The 16,305-nt window shown below is 46.3% G+C and overlaps 1 protein-coding gene across 4 annotated transcripts in view; it reads right to left on the bottom strand.

The window, feature by feature from the left end:
* The window catches only part of LOC134633575 (serine-rich coiled-coil domain-containing protein 2-like), a 43,163-nt gene that overhangs the window by 18,889 nt on the left and 7,969 nt on the right, over positions 1 to 16,305 (bottom strand). For all 4 annotated transcript variants that reach the window (XM_063482433.1, XM_063482434.1, XM_063482435.1 and 1 more), the window contains exons 2-7: positions 6,770 to 7,995; positions 6,513 to 6,680; positions 6,253 to 6,426; positions 6,099 to 6,172; positions 4,990 to 5,163; positions 1 to 33 (exon numbers count right to left, since the gene is read on the bottom strand). The exon at positions 1 to 33 is cut by the window's left edge and continues 58 nt beyond it. In XM_063482433.1, coding sequence (XP_063338503.1) covers positions 1 to 33; positions 4,990 to 5,163; positions 6,099 to 6,172; positions 6,253 to 6,426; positions 6,513 to 6,680; positions 6,770 to 7,952 — 1,806 coding nt within the window. In that variant the 5' untranslated portion in view covers positions 7,953 to 7,995. The remainder of the gene's footprint in view (positions 34 to 4,989; positions 5,164 to 6,098; positions 6,173 to 6,252; positions 6,427 to 6,512; positions 6,681 to 6,769; positions 7,996 to 16,305) is intronic.

The following is a 16,305-nucleotide window of genomic DNA, read 5'->3' as shown; positions in this document are numbered from 1 at the left end:
CAGATCGCACGAGTCCAGGTTGTTCAGGATGTCCTGCAAGACAGCGTACGACAGAGACACTGGACTTTAATAAGCCGACTCCAAGAAAACACCCCGAGCTAAACTCAATGAGCAGAAAATGTTTCAGGAACTTCTAACGGCAGCGTGCAGACAGCGAGTGAGAGCATCCAGAGCTGGAAACACAAGTGCTCCTTTCCACGGAGCAACACACAGGAAAGATGAGAGCACGGATCCACTCAGTGAAGTGTTGTTCAGGTCCAAACCTATCCCGACTGAACAGTTACAGCTTCCTGTCCTTTATTTTGGAAAATAAACATTAAAAGGAGATAAAGACAGAACACTGAGACGTCTCTGTTTTCTTATCTGGCACTCGAAAGTTTGAGCACATTTCCCCTGTTTTAGCTTCACTTCACTGGCTGCCCATTTCTTTTAGGATTCATTTTAAAATTCTTTTATTTGCTTTTAAAGCTCTCCATGGCCTCGCCCCATCTTATCTTTCTGAGCTGCTACAGCCTTATACACCCACCCGCTCTCTCAGTTCAGCTGATCAGTTGCTCCTGAATGTACGCAGGACTGGGCGTAAACTTAGAGGAGATCGAGCTTTTGCTGTAGCAGCTCCAAAACTGTGGAACGAGCTTCCTTTAGAGATTAGACAGGCCAGTTCTTTACCTGTTTTTAAATCACTCTTGAAAACCCACCTCTTTACCCTGGCCTTTGACATCACGTGAGATGTTGGTTTTTATTTTTATTTTATTTTAGTTGTTTTTAGGTGATTCGATGCTGTTTTATCTTGTTTTTGTTTTAATATAGGGCTGTTTTAATTTGATGTATTATGTGTTTTATTTATTTATTTTTGCTGCTTTCTGTTATTTTATTGTTTTAACTTATGTTCTGTACAGCACTTTGTTCCTGTGATGGGTATTTTAAAGTGCTTTATAAATAAAATTGGATTGGATTGGATTATCTCGTAAATAAAGAAAACAAATTTGGAAATCTGGACCCTGCTTCCCTGATTTCCTTTCCTTAAACCCAAACTCAGCAGATTTTGCTGTTAGCGTGAACATCAGCTGATAACATCTGATACAAGCACGACTCACTAAGCCGAGCGAGCGGCTTTCACATCATTGGGTCACCTGTTACTGCAGCTGGTTAACGACAACAACACGACCACTCACAAATCCACGCAGCTCCAAAACTAAAGAGTTTCATGCATCTTTAAAATGTATTCAATAAAAACATTTATTAGCAGAGCCATGAGGAAGTCTGGGTAAACAAAACTGTTAGCTTCAAGAAATGGTCTCTCTGACTGCTGTCGACATGAGCTCTGAGGATAAATATCTATAACTAATCAATCATATCTATCAGTTAAACCTGAACAGTAGTTTTCATGGTGTATTGTGTAACATGTCAACATGTCACTGGACATTTGCAGGCTGCAGGTTAAGGATCAGCTTTGAGCTCCGTTCCTTTCTGGTTTAAACTGTTGTTCAGCTAATGACACATTTACAGCAGGACACATGCTGACCGTGTTTTTACAGTTATTCTGAAAAAATAAACAACCGTCATCAGAAAACAGCAGCATTGATCATTCTATCATCCAGGACAGCCGTGGGAAAACTTGATAGTATCTCGAGTATTTGTGTCTTAGAGGAAAAAGAACATTTATTGAATAATTCTCTATTTGATTCTAGTTTTGCACAAGAGAGCCGTGCTGCACTCCCTGATGAAGCAGCTCCAACACGAAGGCTGACAAACGGCACAGACCTTCCCCTCATCAGCAGAAGGTCTTTTGTGCTTGCTGATCAACATCGCTCTGAGTTCTTCTGTCTGTGCAAGAGTTCGAAGGCTGCTTCATGCAGAAGCATCTGCCTGCATGTGCTCAGTATTCCCGATGAGCCACATGCAGTTAGCCTGTAGCTACGACACAGAGGGCTCCTCCAGCCACCATCACGCCCATGAAGATAACCACAACAAAAGTTACAGGACTCGTTTTCAGTCAAACGGCTTCAAACTGTGTCAGAGGTGAACACTCGCCAACACTAATGTCTTAACAGAGTTAAACTTTTTCACAAGCAAACATCAAAATTCATCCTTGAAGAAAACGAAGACGAGGACGAAGAGTCCGAGTTTACATACGGTTTGTTTTTCTGCCTCGAAAAGCTCAGTCACACCTGAGTGACCCGAGAGGAAAATAACACACACACACGCACACAAACACACACACACGGTCCCTGGTGGCTGAGAGCAGTCATCCACATCAACGCACCGCCTCCTAATCTCCTCCTGCTCCCTCATCTCTTTCCTCCTCTTTGTCATCTTCTCCTCTTCCTCTCCTACTTCCCTACTTCCATCCTGTCACTTTACCTTCCTCCCTACCTCCCTCCTCTCGCCCTTCTTCCCTTCTTTTCTCTTCCTTTTCCTTCTCTCTCATTCTTCTGCCCACATCATTCACAAAAACACGTATCAGCAAGAAACTAAATCACTGATTTAGACTTCAGGATATTTCATAGAGCTGTGAGCACAGAAGCTAAAGTAACGTTATTACACATGAAACAATCATTTAAACTTTAAAGAAAACGCTAACCGAGTCCATGACAGGAGAATACAACACAACATTATAGTACATACTGATTTTATAATCAATAAATCATGAGAAGGTTCAACCTAAAGATGTAATAACGAGCAGTGCCCTCTACAGGAGGAAACGTGTACAACACACTTTATTTAACAGGATGCCCTCTGACATCACAGCGACGCCCTAACAGGCTGACGTCAGCATGTTGCAATAAAAACATAAAACTGAAACGCGTTGCTGAGTTCTCTGCTTGCTCTCGTTTCCGTATTAATCCAGCCTAAACAGGAAGCAACTTCTTATCTGCCAATTCTGTTTATGGTTTTAATTGTGGAATAAAAAGTGGTTAAAAATTTTAGTTTTGTTAACAAACGTCATAACATTTCTTAAACTCTACTCGTGCCACGCCCCCCTCTGATCATCGTTACTCCTCCTCTTTTTTCTGTCCTCGCTCGGGTCGCTGAACTGATGAAAACTCGTCGTTGTACTGACCCGTCTGTTAAAACAAACACAGAGCAAAGCTTTCCCCTGAGACAACACTGACCCCTGGTGGTCGGGTCAAACATTTCTAATGATAATTTCAGTTTCACATCCACCAACAAACAGAAGACAATCAGGTTAAAGCTTAAAGACGAGAGAGGCTTGAGCCATCAGTCCAGAGCTCGTTAATGTCCTCACATCATTAAGACCCTCAGCTCATTGCGATCAATCACTCGTTAAGGCCCACAGCTCATTAACGCAGAGGGCACACTGAGACGGGGAGCTCATTAACAGCCTCTCAGCATCATTCAGGATGGAGATTAACTTTACTCAACAGGACAGAGCGGTAACACCTGCAGTTAGAGCAGCTCTCAAACCTGGACATCCTGCCTCAGCGTACATGAAGCCACGGCTCGAAGCAGTTTAACACATCTGAATCCCTTTGAATGTTAGCATTTAGCTTTGTGTAACACCACCCAGATGCTCACTTCATGTCTGATAAGGAGACAGAAACATTAGTCGTTTATGGCAGCTGTAGCTCACAGTAAACACTGTGATGCTAACGTTAGCTCAAGCTATTGATATGAAGGGTAAACAAAGTGCGATTTATTAACCTGCAACAAGCAGAATGACCGGGTGGCGTTTAAGCCGCACAGATACAGGATGTTTAAACTGATTTCCTGTTTCCTGTGCCAGTTTATTTATTTATTTCATTTCAGCTGGTTGTTGTGTTTTCATCAGGGAGGTTGCAGAGTGCCCTCTGGTGGACAAATTATGCAACAACCGCACTGATAACACAGTCGAACGGTGTTTTTATCCACATTATAAGGTTTCATTTATTGGCTGTTATACAAGCTGACACCGACACATACATGTATAACCATTACTGTGCATAATACTGATAAACCAGTCGGACTTTAGCAGAGATGCTCTTAAAACTGGAAAACCCTGAGAAAAATGGGAGCTTCCAGCTTCTCTCATCATCTCATGAACATCAGTGTCTGTAAAGCTTCAGTGGACACTGGAAGCTGGAGACAAACTTTACTAAAAAATGTCTGATACTGTTCAAAAATAGAAAGGATGCATGAGGAAGGTCAAGAGAGAGATGCTGAACACTGAACGTATCACTGAGGAGTAAAAAATAAACTCCTGACCAAAATACAGAAACCGCAGCTGGATTTAAGGGAGTATAAACAGTGAGGGAACCTTTAACATCCCTTCAACTGTAGAAGAAGAATCAGAAAAAGAAGAAGAAGAAGAAAGGTGGAGTCAGGACAAGACTAAAGAGGAGTACAAAGAATAAAAGGAACAACAACAACATGATGTAGTGAAGAAGTAAAGAGAAATTATAGAAGAGAAATGAAGAAAGGGCAGAACAAGAAGAAGAACAGGACATCTGATCTGTCGTGAGTGTAATTCACAGAGTGGACACAAGAGGGAGCCAGAGGACTTCCTGCAGACTTAGATGAGCTGATGAAACCTGGAGCTGAAACGTGACACGAGCGTTCATCGTGAGATTAAAAATGTCTGATTTTCAGTTTGATGAATGAAACTGTGGGTTAAACATGAACTCTGACTAAACTTTGGACATTTCAAATCAATGAAATCAAAACATAAGATCAGTCTGAGTGAAGCTTTTGTTGGAACATCAGATGGTTTTTGAGCTCCACTGAGAGACCTCGAGCTCAGACTTTAAAAAACTTTGTGCTAATCTGACACGTGACTCCATCACGATGAAGCGTCTCCATTGTGCCGTCTCTGTGGAAGCAAACCTCAGCCGCTGCTTTCTGAATGAATTGGGGCAGCACAGCAGACGCCGCCTGAATGTTAAACGCTCCTTTTTGTCTCTGCTGCGCTGCCACGAAATCATCCAAACTACAAACCAGCCTGGAGGAAGGTTGGGGGCAAACGTGTGTGAGATGCAGGTTTGTCCTTACAATGCTGTTGAGGTCGGAGTCGAAGCTCCCGATGTGGTGGGTGGTGTTGCTGCTGGTGTGAATGGACGCGGTTGTGGCGGCGCCCCCCAGGGGCTCCAGACCCTCCTCGTCCCACATGTAGGTGCCCCCGGACCCACAGCTGTCGGAGGGGGACAGGTCCAGGGACGAGCCGCCCTGCAGAGGGGACGGACATGTTTGATTCAGACCACGTGGAGTTTTTCAGCTTTTATTAAATGTTCATGACTGCAGATAAGAGCAGGACAGACGTCCTCCTCTGTCTTTCCCAACAGCGTCCTGCCTCGCCCGGCTTTCAGGGACAGAAACCACATCTACACCCTGCCTTTTAACTGTCCACGGGTGGGGCTGCTTTCACCTGCTGCACCTGACCTGTGAGTCAGGTCAAAGTATGACTCAAAGATTATGTCATGTTTCTGGAAATGGGTTTAAGGTTTGACAGGTTTAAGGTTTTACGAGGCTAAATATCTGAAGTAGGTCTATGAGGTGAGGCTGAAGGCAGGGTGAGGCCAAGCAGCATCCTCCTGTGCTCTGATATCAAAGCCTGCAGTTCCTCTAACGTCCACCAGAGGCTGACTCAGTGTTAAAGCTCTACAGCAGAAACAAACATGCTGACGGCCTCCTACAGAAACTCTTCATATCAACTGTTTTCACAACTCACCTGTTTAAACTGTATTAAGGCTTAAAGTCTGCATTATTAGGGGCGTGGCCTCTTTGACTGACAGGTGGATGGTGACACAGGCGGCTGTAGCAGCTAGCTGTCTGCTAGCTTCACCTCAGCTAACTGGAGTCCCTGAACTGGACCTCCGGACTGTGTTTGTGCTGTTAGACTCTATTTTTTGATACAAATGAAGCAGCCTACTGGCTTTTATTGATTTCTCTAATTAAAAAACAAAATCTGGCAAATGTAACAGGAAGTGTTGGCCCAAAACTACAAGAAATATGGCCGCTACAGCACAGGCTAAGCCACAGCATTAGCTGCTGTTGTGGGCAGTGAGGTGGTGAGCTATCATCAGTCAGCACTGATAGTTTGATGATAGTTTGATAGTTTGTCTGATTGGTGGATAGAAATTGTATGGGTTTAATGGCGGTACCTGCTCATGGTAGTCCGGCTGACTGGACCGTCTCCGGCGGGAGATTCGGGTCAGCTGATGGTCTCCTCGTTCACCTGAACACAAGCAGGATTTTTTTTTTTAAGCAGTCGTCTCGACACTTTTTCTCCTCCCTCCTGCTCCTCATACAACTCACCTGTGAGTCTCACGCTCCAGTCGATACCATCATCCAGAAAACACAGCCCGGTCGCCTTGGTGACACAATTAGCGACCACCTTGTCGTCATCAAACCTGGCGCACGATTGGTCGAGCCCGGAGTCGTCCTCCTCATTTTTGGAGGAGAGCAGCAGGATGCCGACGCCTCCGTTTCCTGCAAACAGCAGACAAGCGTCGCCGTGAAGTCGGATATTATTCTAATTTACTGACATCTGTATAAAATAAGAAATCTGATCTCACCGAGGTTGTCAAAGTCGTCCATGTACTCCTGACTGGTGTCGTTTCTATCCAGAGAGGAGGTGGAAGACAGGGACATGTCCTCCAGGGTCTCCCCTAAAATCGACACCTCTCCCTGGGATGCAGGCTCTGCCGGCAGCTCCTCTGCGTCCGGAGCCTCTGGAGTGTTTTCTGGAGGAGGACGAGCAGCTGTTAGAGAGAAACTACAAACAAACAAAAATAAAAAGCTGTGGGTAAAATAAAGAGTTAAAAAGCTGAACCTGGGCTGTTTTCTGTCGTCGAAGGCGTCTCTACAGAGTCCTTCCTTCTGCTCAGTCCTTGGTCGTCTACACACTGATTGGCTGTCGTCGCTCGCAGTGGGCGGGACTGCTTGATGAGTGTTGGGCGTGACATCTTGTAGCTGATGCCACTGGGCCTGGAGGTGGGGCCCAGGCTGGGTAGGAGGGGTTTCTTTAAGGCAGACGGAGGCAGGAGGGAGGGGAGCCCCGACCTCGCTGAAGCAGCAGAACCAACACTGGCTCCGCCTCTACCTGCCTGGCTGCTAACAGGTGGTTTCAGCAGGCTGCCTTTAGGTGGAGCCCTGCTGGTGGAGGGGGACTGAGGGAGGGACGAGGAGGAGGCGGAGGAAGGGGTGAGGGTGGGGGAGGGCTGCCGTCGGACCTGGGTGAGGCTCCGTGAGCGAAAGCGATCGTCTTCAGTGAGCCGGACGGAGACAGCGGAGCCGAGGCTGTCGCTGGAGTACGAGCGGTTGGCTGGAGTCTTCTTCTGGAACGGGGAACCAGCTCGAGATCCGGGACCAGAACCGCCGGCACGAGAGAGGAAACTCTGAGGCCGTCTCAGAGAGCTGCTGGGTCCGGGCCGCAGTTTGGGCCCCGAAACGCCGTTCAGGGCGTGTTTGGCGCCGTTGGTCGGCCCTGATGGACTCAGTTTGTTGGATCTGATTTTGGAAGCAGGAAGCGTGCTGGGGCTGAACTGTGGAGACGGCGATGATGATGATGCCACAGGCTGGCCAAAGCCACGCCCCTTTTCCACAGAGGCTGCTTTTTTGGCGTCACGCTGGGAGTAAAACTGCTGGACGCTGCTGCGATTCCGCCCGCCCTTCCCCCGGCTCCACGCCCTCTCCCCATCACCGCCGCCGTCCTCCATCAATCCATTTTCTTTCCTCAATTTCACAGAAATCGAACTCGGCACTCGGATAAATCCATTCTGTTTAGCCGAGGACGGGGGCGCCGTTAGGGCGCCGTTGCCCCCTGATGGTCCAGGGTGGTGGTAGAACCCGTTGGTGAGGCGGGTGCCGGCGCTGGCGGCAGCAGCAGCAGCACTGGTGCTCACAGCGGCGGTGGCGGCGGGAGCCGTCTGAGATCTGGGCCGAGAACCAAACTTGGGCAACCTAGAGACCATGGTGGGCATGGCGGGAGGGTCGACGAGATGAGGGGCTGACATCAAACCCCGCCCACTTCACCATGGAGACACAGAGTCAGAGGATCTGGACAGAAGACAGGAAAAGATGATGTTAAAGGTCACGACCTCAGAAACGTCAACTGTTCTGAAAACTATTCTTCTAAAACTCTAAATGATGAAATTTGATTTAAATTAAAAAAATGTTTTAAATTGTTTTACAAAGAAAAACAAAAAAGACACATTTCAGCAGCAATGTTTGGACATGTGGAGTCAAACGAATCCTGCGAGGTTCCCACGGTTAGCTTCACGTGCACTTTGCAGCTTATTCTGTGTGACATTTGTGTTTCAGTGCAGACAGACAGGCTGCAGGTGGAGCTTTGTTATCACCCAAAGCAAGAACCAGTTCAGCTCAGTTCAGAGAACGCTTCCATTTAGAGCTACGAAGGACCTTTACTGGAAAACCTTTCAAACGCCCGTTTGCTGCGGTTTCTCTGAACCACAACAAACAGCCAAACCAGCTCTCAGTGCAGCGTCTGCAGGCGCTCCTCACTGAGCAGAGGTGGACGATTAGAAGAGGACAAAGCTGCAGCAGCCTGGGAGACTTTGGTGAGCTCACTGGTATAAAAAAAGCCTGGTAGCCCACAGTGGGTGATCACATGATCGCAGGATCCCTCTGATGGTAAAGAAAAGCCTCCATGAGGTCACCATATTCAGTTTACCATAAAGAGCAAACTTTTCTCTTGGTTTAAAGAAAGTTTCTGAGGAAGAATCACTGCAGAAGCTTCAGGGATTGAACTTTACAGGCTCGAGTGATACTGTGGAAGTGTGCTGTGGAAGTGTGCTGTGGAAGTGTGCTGTGGAAGAGTGCTGTGGAAGAGTGCTGTGGGACTGTGCTGTGGTACTTTATTTATAAAGCACATTTAATAACAACAAAATGTTGGCCAAAGTGCTGTACAAAGATTAAAAAAAGTAAAAAAAATAAAAAATTACACAGTAAGAAATAAGATCAATAACAAATACCTGGTAACAGATGACTAGGTGGATAGATGGGTAACTCTCATGCGGTGTTGAAAGCCAATGAGTAAAAATGTGTTTTAAGATACTGGAACTGTGGTACAGCAGAGCTTTCAAACACCCTGATTACAGACTGCAGGTTTGAACGGCGACGTTACAGGAAAACGTCTCTGAGCCTCCATGTGGGTTCAGTCCTGATGATGGAGGTGAGATGGATGGACGCATGTTTACTCCAAACGTGTATTTTTAGCCTTCCCGCCCCCCCTCCTGGCCCCCGCTGAGCCCACAGATATGTTGGTATTCATAACACCAACCGTTCCCTCTGACTCTCCAGAAACAGTCGCTGAAAGAGGTCGTCTGAGTTTGTGCTGGTCGCTCTGCTCCACAGCAGCCACGTGATAGGCTGCTTTTATAACATTAGCATCGTTAGCTTGACATGACACCATCTGTGACGCGCACGCCGAAACATGGAGCTGCACGTGTCTCGTGCACTGACAGCATGAAGATAAACCAGCGTCCAAAACTTGTTTTTTTGCAACAATTCAGTTTCAAAAATCTGCAGAGCTCAGTTTGTGATCCTTATTTTTTAATATGCGGTTCCACCTGCAAGGCTCAGCTGTGTTATAAATAAAAGCTATTGTGTGGTTTTTTTTTTCAAACAAAGTGAAAGATGGATTTAACTGTAGATACGTGTTACTGCTGCAGGACTCTATTTAAACAACTCCTTGTTGTATTTTCATTCATTTTTTGAGGCCATAACAAACTGTTATTACTGTCGGTCACCTGCAGTACCTTCTCGGCCCATCAGGGGTCCCCGGCCTACACTTTGGGAATCCCTGGTTTAGTCCTTGATGTGATTCCGACTCTCAGACCTCTGACATGAATAAACGTGGATAGAAAAATAAACCAGCTAAGTTTAAGAGTATTAATCTGAATTTTGTTGATATTTTTAAGTTTGCTTGCTGTGAAAACAAACATGTTGGCAGGTTTTAAATCCCAGTGAACATCCGCTGCATCCACAGCTGAGCCCAGACTGAAACCTGCTGAACAAAGACACAACAGTTTCATTCATTTTGGTGATGATGCATGCTGCAAACGTTCCAGAAGTTTCTCAGCACCAATGACGTCAGGTACCCTGATGAAACATAATGAAGGTGTGAAGCCGACAGGCCCCGCCCTCCTGCAGAGAGCCGATCTGCGGCGTCTGCACAGAAACTAAATTACAGCCCTGAGGGAGCGGAAAAATCCAGAGAGGAGCAGCTCTGACTCCTGCTAGTGATTAACAGCTGAAACATGTGGCAGCTGATCGCTCTGCAGCTTCAGCGCTGTCAGCTCGTGTGTGTGTGTGTGTGTGTACGGGTTCGTACTATCCTGGTGGGGACCAAAATCTGACTTTTACTATCCTGGTGGGGACTTTCTGCACCGTGGGGACCAAAATCCAGGTCCCCTCGGGGTTGAAAGCAATTTTCACACTCAAAATGCGGTTTTACTGTCAGGGTTACAATTAGGTTATGGTTAGGTTTATGGTAAGGGTTAGGCATTCATTTTTAATGGTTAGGGTTAGGGTAAGGGGCTAGGGAAAGCATTATGTCAATGGGATGTCCCCACGAGGATAGCAAACCAGACATGTGTGTGTGTGTGTGTGTGTGTGTGTTTGGGCTGGCGTGGAGATAATGCTTAAATGCACTCCGCCCCTAATAAAAACAGTCTGCTGTTCCTGCACACAGACACACACATTAATGGTATGTCACACCCATCACACACACACACACACACACACACACACACATGTCTGGTTTGCTATCCTCGTGGGGACATCCCATTGACATAATGCTTTCCCTAGCCCCTTACCCTAACCCTAACCATTAAAAATGAATGCCTAACCCTTACCCTTACCCTAAACCTAACCATAACCTAATTGTAACCCTGACAGTAAAACCGCATTTTGAGTGTGAAAATTGCTTTCAACCCCGAGGGGACCTGGATTTTGGTCCCCACGGTGCAGAAAGTCCCCACCAGGATAGTAAAAGTCAGATTTTGGTCCCCACCAGGATAGTACGAACCCGTACACACACACACACACACACACACACACACACACACACACACACAGGTAAGACTGCATGCAAATCCAGAGGCCAGGAAACTGCAGGGAAACAAACCTGCGACCTGCTGCTGCGTGGAGTCGTGCAGCAGGTCGCAGGTTTGTGTGTCTCTGGTTGCAGAAGTTCATAAAAACACAGCGACAAGAGTTCAGTATACATAACTCAAATGTGTCAACACACACACGAGTGCATGTGAGTAATTCCCACAGACACAGACGTGACCATAGGGTGTAGCCTCACTGGTTCCTGCATCTTAATTAAGTTTAGGAGACTCTCGTTTCAACTGGAAAGGAATGCAGAGCAAATGCCGAGTCAGCACTCAGAGCTCAGGAATGTCATGGTTTTATATGCTGCACACACAGACAGCAGCAGCTGTTGCAGAGCTCAAATAATCAAACAAATTATATCTATCTATCTATCTATCTATCTATCTATCTATCTATCTATCTATCTCTATATATATATATATCTCTATCTATCTATCTCTATATATATATATCTCTATCTATCTATCTCTATATATATATATCTCTATCTATCTATCTATATCTCTATATATATATATGAAAAAGTTTAAAATTGGCTGAACTCTGCTGCAGGCTCTGGATCAGCTGAGCGTGGGACGAGACGCAGCGGGCAGGCGAACCACGGATCACATGGTTACAAGTGACTGAACTTTCAAAATAAAAGTCAGGGTGACTGCGTACTACTAGACAAGAAAATAAAACGTAAATAAAACATCATCACAAATGTGTTAATCAAATTAAAGAAGCAGCAGCAGCCAAATTATTCTTCAAAAGGCATAAAAACTTCTGATTTTATAACTTTGTTCTTTGGAAGGAGACGATTCTTTTCACATCGCACGATCAGGACCCACACACCTGTGTTCCTGAGCCCACAGAGCCTCCATCACAGCGCTGTGTGCATACATGCTGGTGTTGGTCAGACTGTGAGTGACCTCAGAACACTCCTGATCCATCAGTTTATAAGTATCACTAACTCTACATTAGTGTACATTATAATCACTCTCAAATATCCTTATAGATCTGAGCTGTTAGATTTGCCCTCTTGGCCTGTGCGGCCTTCAAAGACACTTTTTACTGGGATAAATAAAGACACATCAAAGTCACTTTGCACACCGTCACAAGGAAATGACTTGATCTCCTTCGTGAGACACGTTGGACAGATTACAGACCGACGAGTCATTTACACTTACAGCCAGTTACTCTGGCGTCAGAGCGAAGCCCCCCTCTCACGTTGTGCTGATGCTAAAACCAGAACCGTCCCTCCGAGCTCGCCCTCAACTCAACTGAGCATCACGAGCTTTTCTGGAGGCCTGAAATCAAACAGCTGATGTGCTTATCGAGGAGCGAGGTAGGTAAGGCGTGACCGCTGAAGAGCTTGTGACTTCAGCTTGAGAGCCGCAGAAAGGCCCGGAGCGGCCAGCTGCTGGATCATCTGCGCGGCCCGAAGGCTCGCGGCCACGTGCTTCACTCACAGTAACAACATTATTCAGCATCAAGTCTCACCTCTAAACTGAGAACATGTTTGCCATCACTGACGTGAATAAAGAGATGCTGCAGAAAGCTGACTCACAGCTTCCCCTCAAACACTCGTCACAGCTGGTAAAGAACGATGAACTCGGGCACGGCTGGACGTTACCGTCACTGTGGCCAAAGAGCAAACTGCCTCAGGCTCACAGTGAGGGGCACCATTGTGTATCCATTTACTTCATCTGTATAGTACTGCATTTATGAGACACTCTTATTTTTATCTACAGAATAAAGGTTTATGAATAATTCAGGTAAAAGACTCTGTGCACAGCGCTGCTCTGAGGCAGACTCATCATTTCCAACACTCTCCTCATCGTCATCATCGTCAATATAAATATAATACTAAATCCACTTTTTCCAGCACCGGGTTTACGTTACTGCTTCTGCTTTGAGGATGAGTTTCTGTGGGGGAAGTTTAAGTGTGTCATGGTCACGAGTGATGGAAAGGTGACACACGAGGTCGGCCGGTGGATCAGCGTGGTGTCCACCCACCCCTGTTCTAAGAGCAGAGTGGAGACCCCGGTGATGGACCAGGAAGCTGCTGGTCATGTTGGTGGATTTGGGGAGTACAGATTTCAAACATGCTTTATTAAAGATGCTTCAACAACGTGGACGCCCTCCGGGTGTCCTCGTTGCTGTTTACTGGTTGAGTGCTGAGCTAACGTTAGCATGGGGGTGTAAACAATGGTAACCATGGCTTCCGTTAGTTTGCGAGGTAGTTGAGTTGTGCTCACAAAGGCAAAGATGGGACTATTACTGTGGAGCTAAAAAAGGTAACCAGGCCAGCGCTCATGTTTTCATCATCTGATGGTAAATAAATGTAAAAAGGTTAACGTCCAGATTAAGGTCACATGATTCATGTGCTGCTTCAGGACAGCAGGCTGGTGAGATTAGGGATGAAGACCAATTAACTGTTCAGGTGGGAGTTTTTCTACACTTGTGTCACATTAACTGACACGTAGCCACGTCCTCAAAAAACTCCAGTCATGATGATGTCACAAAGCCTGCAGCAATACTGTCCTCCTGTGTGTGTCTGTGTGTGTGCGTGTGTACGTTTGTATTGCCAATGTTGTGGGGACATAAATCTGTCGGTGACTTTGTGGGGACTCGACTTCTCTTTGGTGGACAAAGGACAAATCCACGACTTGAAGCATTGAATGTAAGCTGGTGTAAAGTCCTCTGAAGTGCTGCGAGCAGGACTGAGTGCAGCTGTACTGCAGCAGAAGCACTGCTGCGATACCAAGGACACACAGGAGGAATGAAGACTGATGAACGAGGTCAGGGCAGAATCATAATGAGATCCTCTCTCCTCGCTCTCGTCTGTGTCTGCACACTGTGGCTCTCTCTCTTTATCCTGTGTTATTTATCAGCCTCTCTCCATCACTGGGCCTCTTGTTAATTTGGATTCTCTTCAAGTTGAAACTGAGCTGAGCAACAATCCCGACCCACAGAATATTTGACAGTGTTGTGCTGGCACTGATGCTCCGAACATTTCATGGTTCCTGTACAAACATTCAGAGTTTCAAATAGTGAGCTGTTTATGCTCAGACTGCACACTACTCAAAACACACAACTGTGCACTGCTTGTTCTACTGTTGACTCCGTGTGACCTCAGAGAGGGGATCACTCACAAGCTCCGCCCACCTGATGTTCAAATCTCAAGTTTACAAAGAAAAGTCTGTCAGAAGAAAGTTGGATAACAGGGAACAGCAGTTTTCAGACATAACTGACTGCAACAAGGCCCAGCATGAGAGGAAAAAGGCTTATTTCCAACTGTGAATCATGCAAAGCTACCTTCATGGGGTTCAAGAACCAAAACGTGGGGCTGGAAATGAAACATGGGCCGTTTATCACAGTGGTGACAGTTCCTGAACCTCTGATTTATGACTGATGATTCTCTCAACCATTAGTTCCCATTCAGCAATAACTTTTATGTCCGAACGGATCAAAACGAGTGCTTATCAATCAAAAACACAGCTGTAGTAGTTTTACATCGTGGTCACCGTCCACAGTCCAGGACACATGTTAGATAACTGAACACACACAAGATAAAGACACCATGCAGCCTATCTGAAGTGGTACATGCTGAACAAACACGGTGCCAAAGTTCAAAGTGTCTGCATGTGAGCCGCGACGAGGAAAGTCCAGTCGGTTCCCTCACCTCCTCTCGTGCACTGCACCAACAACCTGCTGCGTCAGCGCTCGCTGGTGTTCCCCGACCTCTCTGCGTGGGTCTTTAAAGCCTCACACATAATCCAGTTTGGTGTCACGGCTGCTCGATGACTTACAGGAGAGATTTAAGCCGGATGAACAAGTGTGTTTAAGATAAGAGAAGCAAACACACAGAGGATAAGTCAGCTCAGAGTGTGAGCGGTGTGGATAAGGCCTCGGCTGTTTGGCTGTGAGCCACAGAGTCCATTTGAATTAATGAATGAAAAGCCAGGTGTAAAGTCAACTCGCTGTTTGTTCGTTTGTTTAATGGATAAGAAACGAGTGAACTGTGATTACAGCAGCAAACCTCACAAGAGCAAAGATAAAAACCATTCTCAGCACCAAAAACTACAGACGCCCGTATCCTTATCCTTCAAATTCCCACACGCAGAGTGTTAGCGGAGCACCACAAGTGGACTATTCCACAGTTAAAAATGGGCTTCGAGAAATACAGCACTCCCTCTGAGGCTGGATTACCAGTAGGCAGCTCCAAGTTTGCTCCATTGTTCCAGTTTACGTAACTTAATTCACTGCAAACCAGTCGGAACTTTGCGCCACTTCAGCTGCAGCTTCCTGAGAGCGCCGTACCAAACGTGCAGCTTTTTCCCCCAAAGACGATGTTTGCATTAACAGCTGAGTGCTGAGGTGTCTGCCATCATCAGCCATCATCAGTGAATCTGAGCTGCTCGTGTTGGAGCTGAAGCCAGTGAATCATGGACCGGCAGTTACCTTCATTCATTTATATAGAAAACAGAGAAGACTTTGCATAAAAGGAAGTTTTAAAAGTGTCAGTGAGGCAAAGCTGTTCCTGGAGGCCCAGGATACGAACACAGAGCTGGAAATGATCTGAGCAGCTCTCCATTAAACTCCGAGTCTGGATCTGAAATCTGCAGAGAAGCCTGAGTGCTGCTTACGTGTCCTGACCTTGACGGCTTTGTTATCGACAGAGCGTATCGATGAAGGATACCGGGGTGATCCGAGCCCGAGACTGACTGTACTGTGCTTATGAGTCACTTTCACTAATGCAGTTCACAGAAGATGAGCCAGAAAACAGAGCTGCTGGGAATCAGCATCCAGCGTTTATCTTCTGAAGCTCCAACAATCAGCGAAACTATCAGAAAAGACATCTGCAGCTACAAACAGCAGGTGATGAGCGCCTCTGTGAATCCAGGCGGATGTGACAGCAGAGAGAAACATACAGAGCTGAGTATGTTCAAGTAACTTAATGGAAAACCGTCAGAGAACGAAAGCAAACACGCTGAGGGCGCAGCTACGTGACGCTGCGAGGTCTCGTGTCCGACACGTCGTGTCTGAAATGGTTTTAATTCCATATCTTTAATTCTTTGGATGTCACAGAAAAATTACAACTGTAAAGTGAAAATCTAGATGAAACAGCATCTTTTGTTTCCCTTCACCAGCCGCCTCCTCCTCCTTTGACTCCCCCCTCCTTTATGCATTATCCTGCTCTTACTCCCCCTCCTCTTCCTCTACTGTACATCCATGCAGCCATGC

The sequence above is a fragment of the Pelmatolapia mariae genome, linkage group LG8, assembly GCF_036321145.2.
Source record: "Pelmatolapia mariae isolate MD_Pm_ZW linkage group LG8, Pm_UMD_F_2, whole genome shotgun sequence".
In the NCBI taxonomy this organism is placed as follows: domain Eukaryota; kingdom Metazoa; phylum Chordata; class Actinopteri; order Cichliformes; family Cichlidae; genus Pelmatolapia; species Pelmatolapia mariae.
This window is presented reverse-complemented; position numbering and strand designations above follow the sequence as displayed.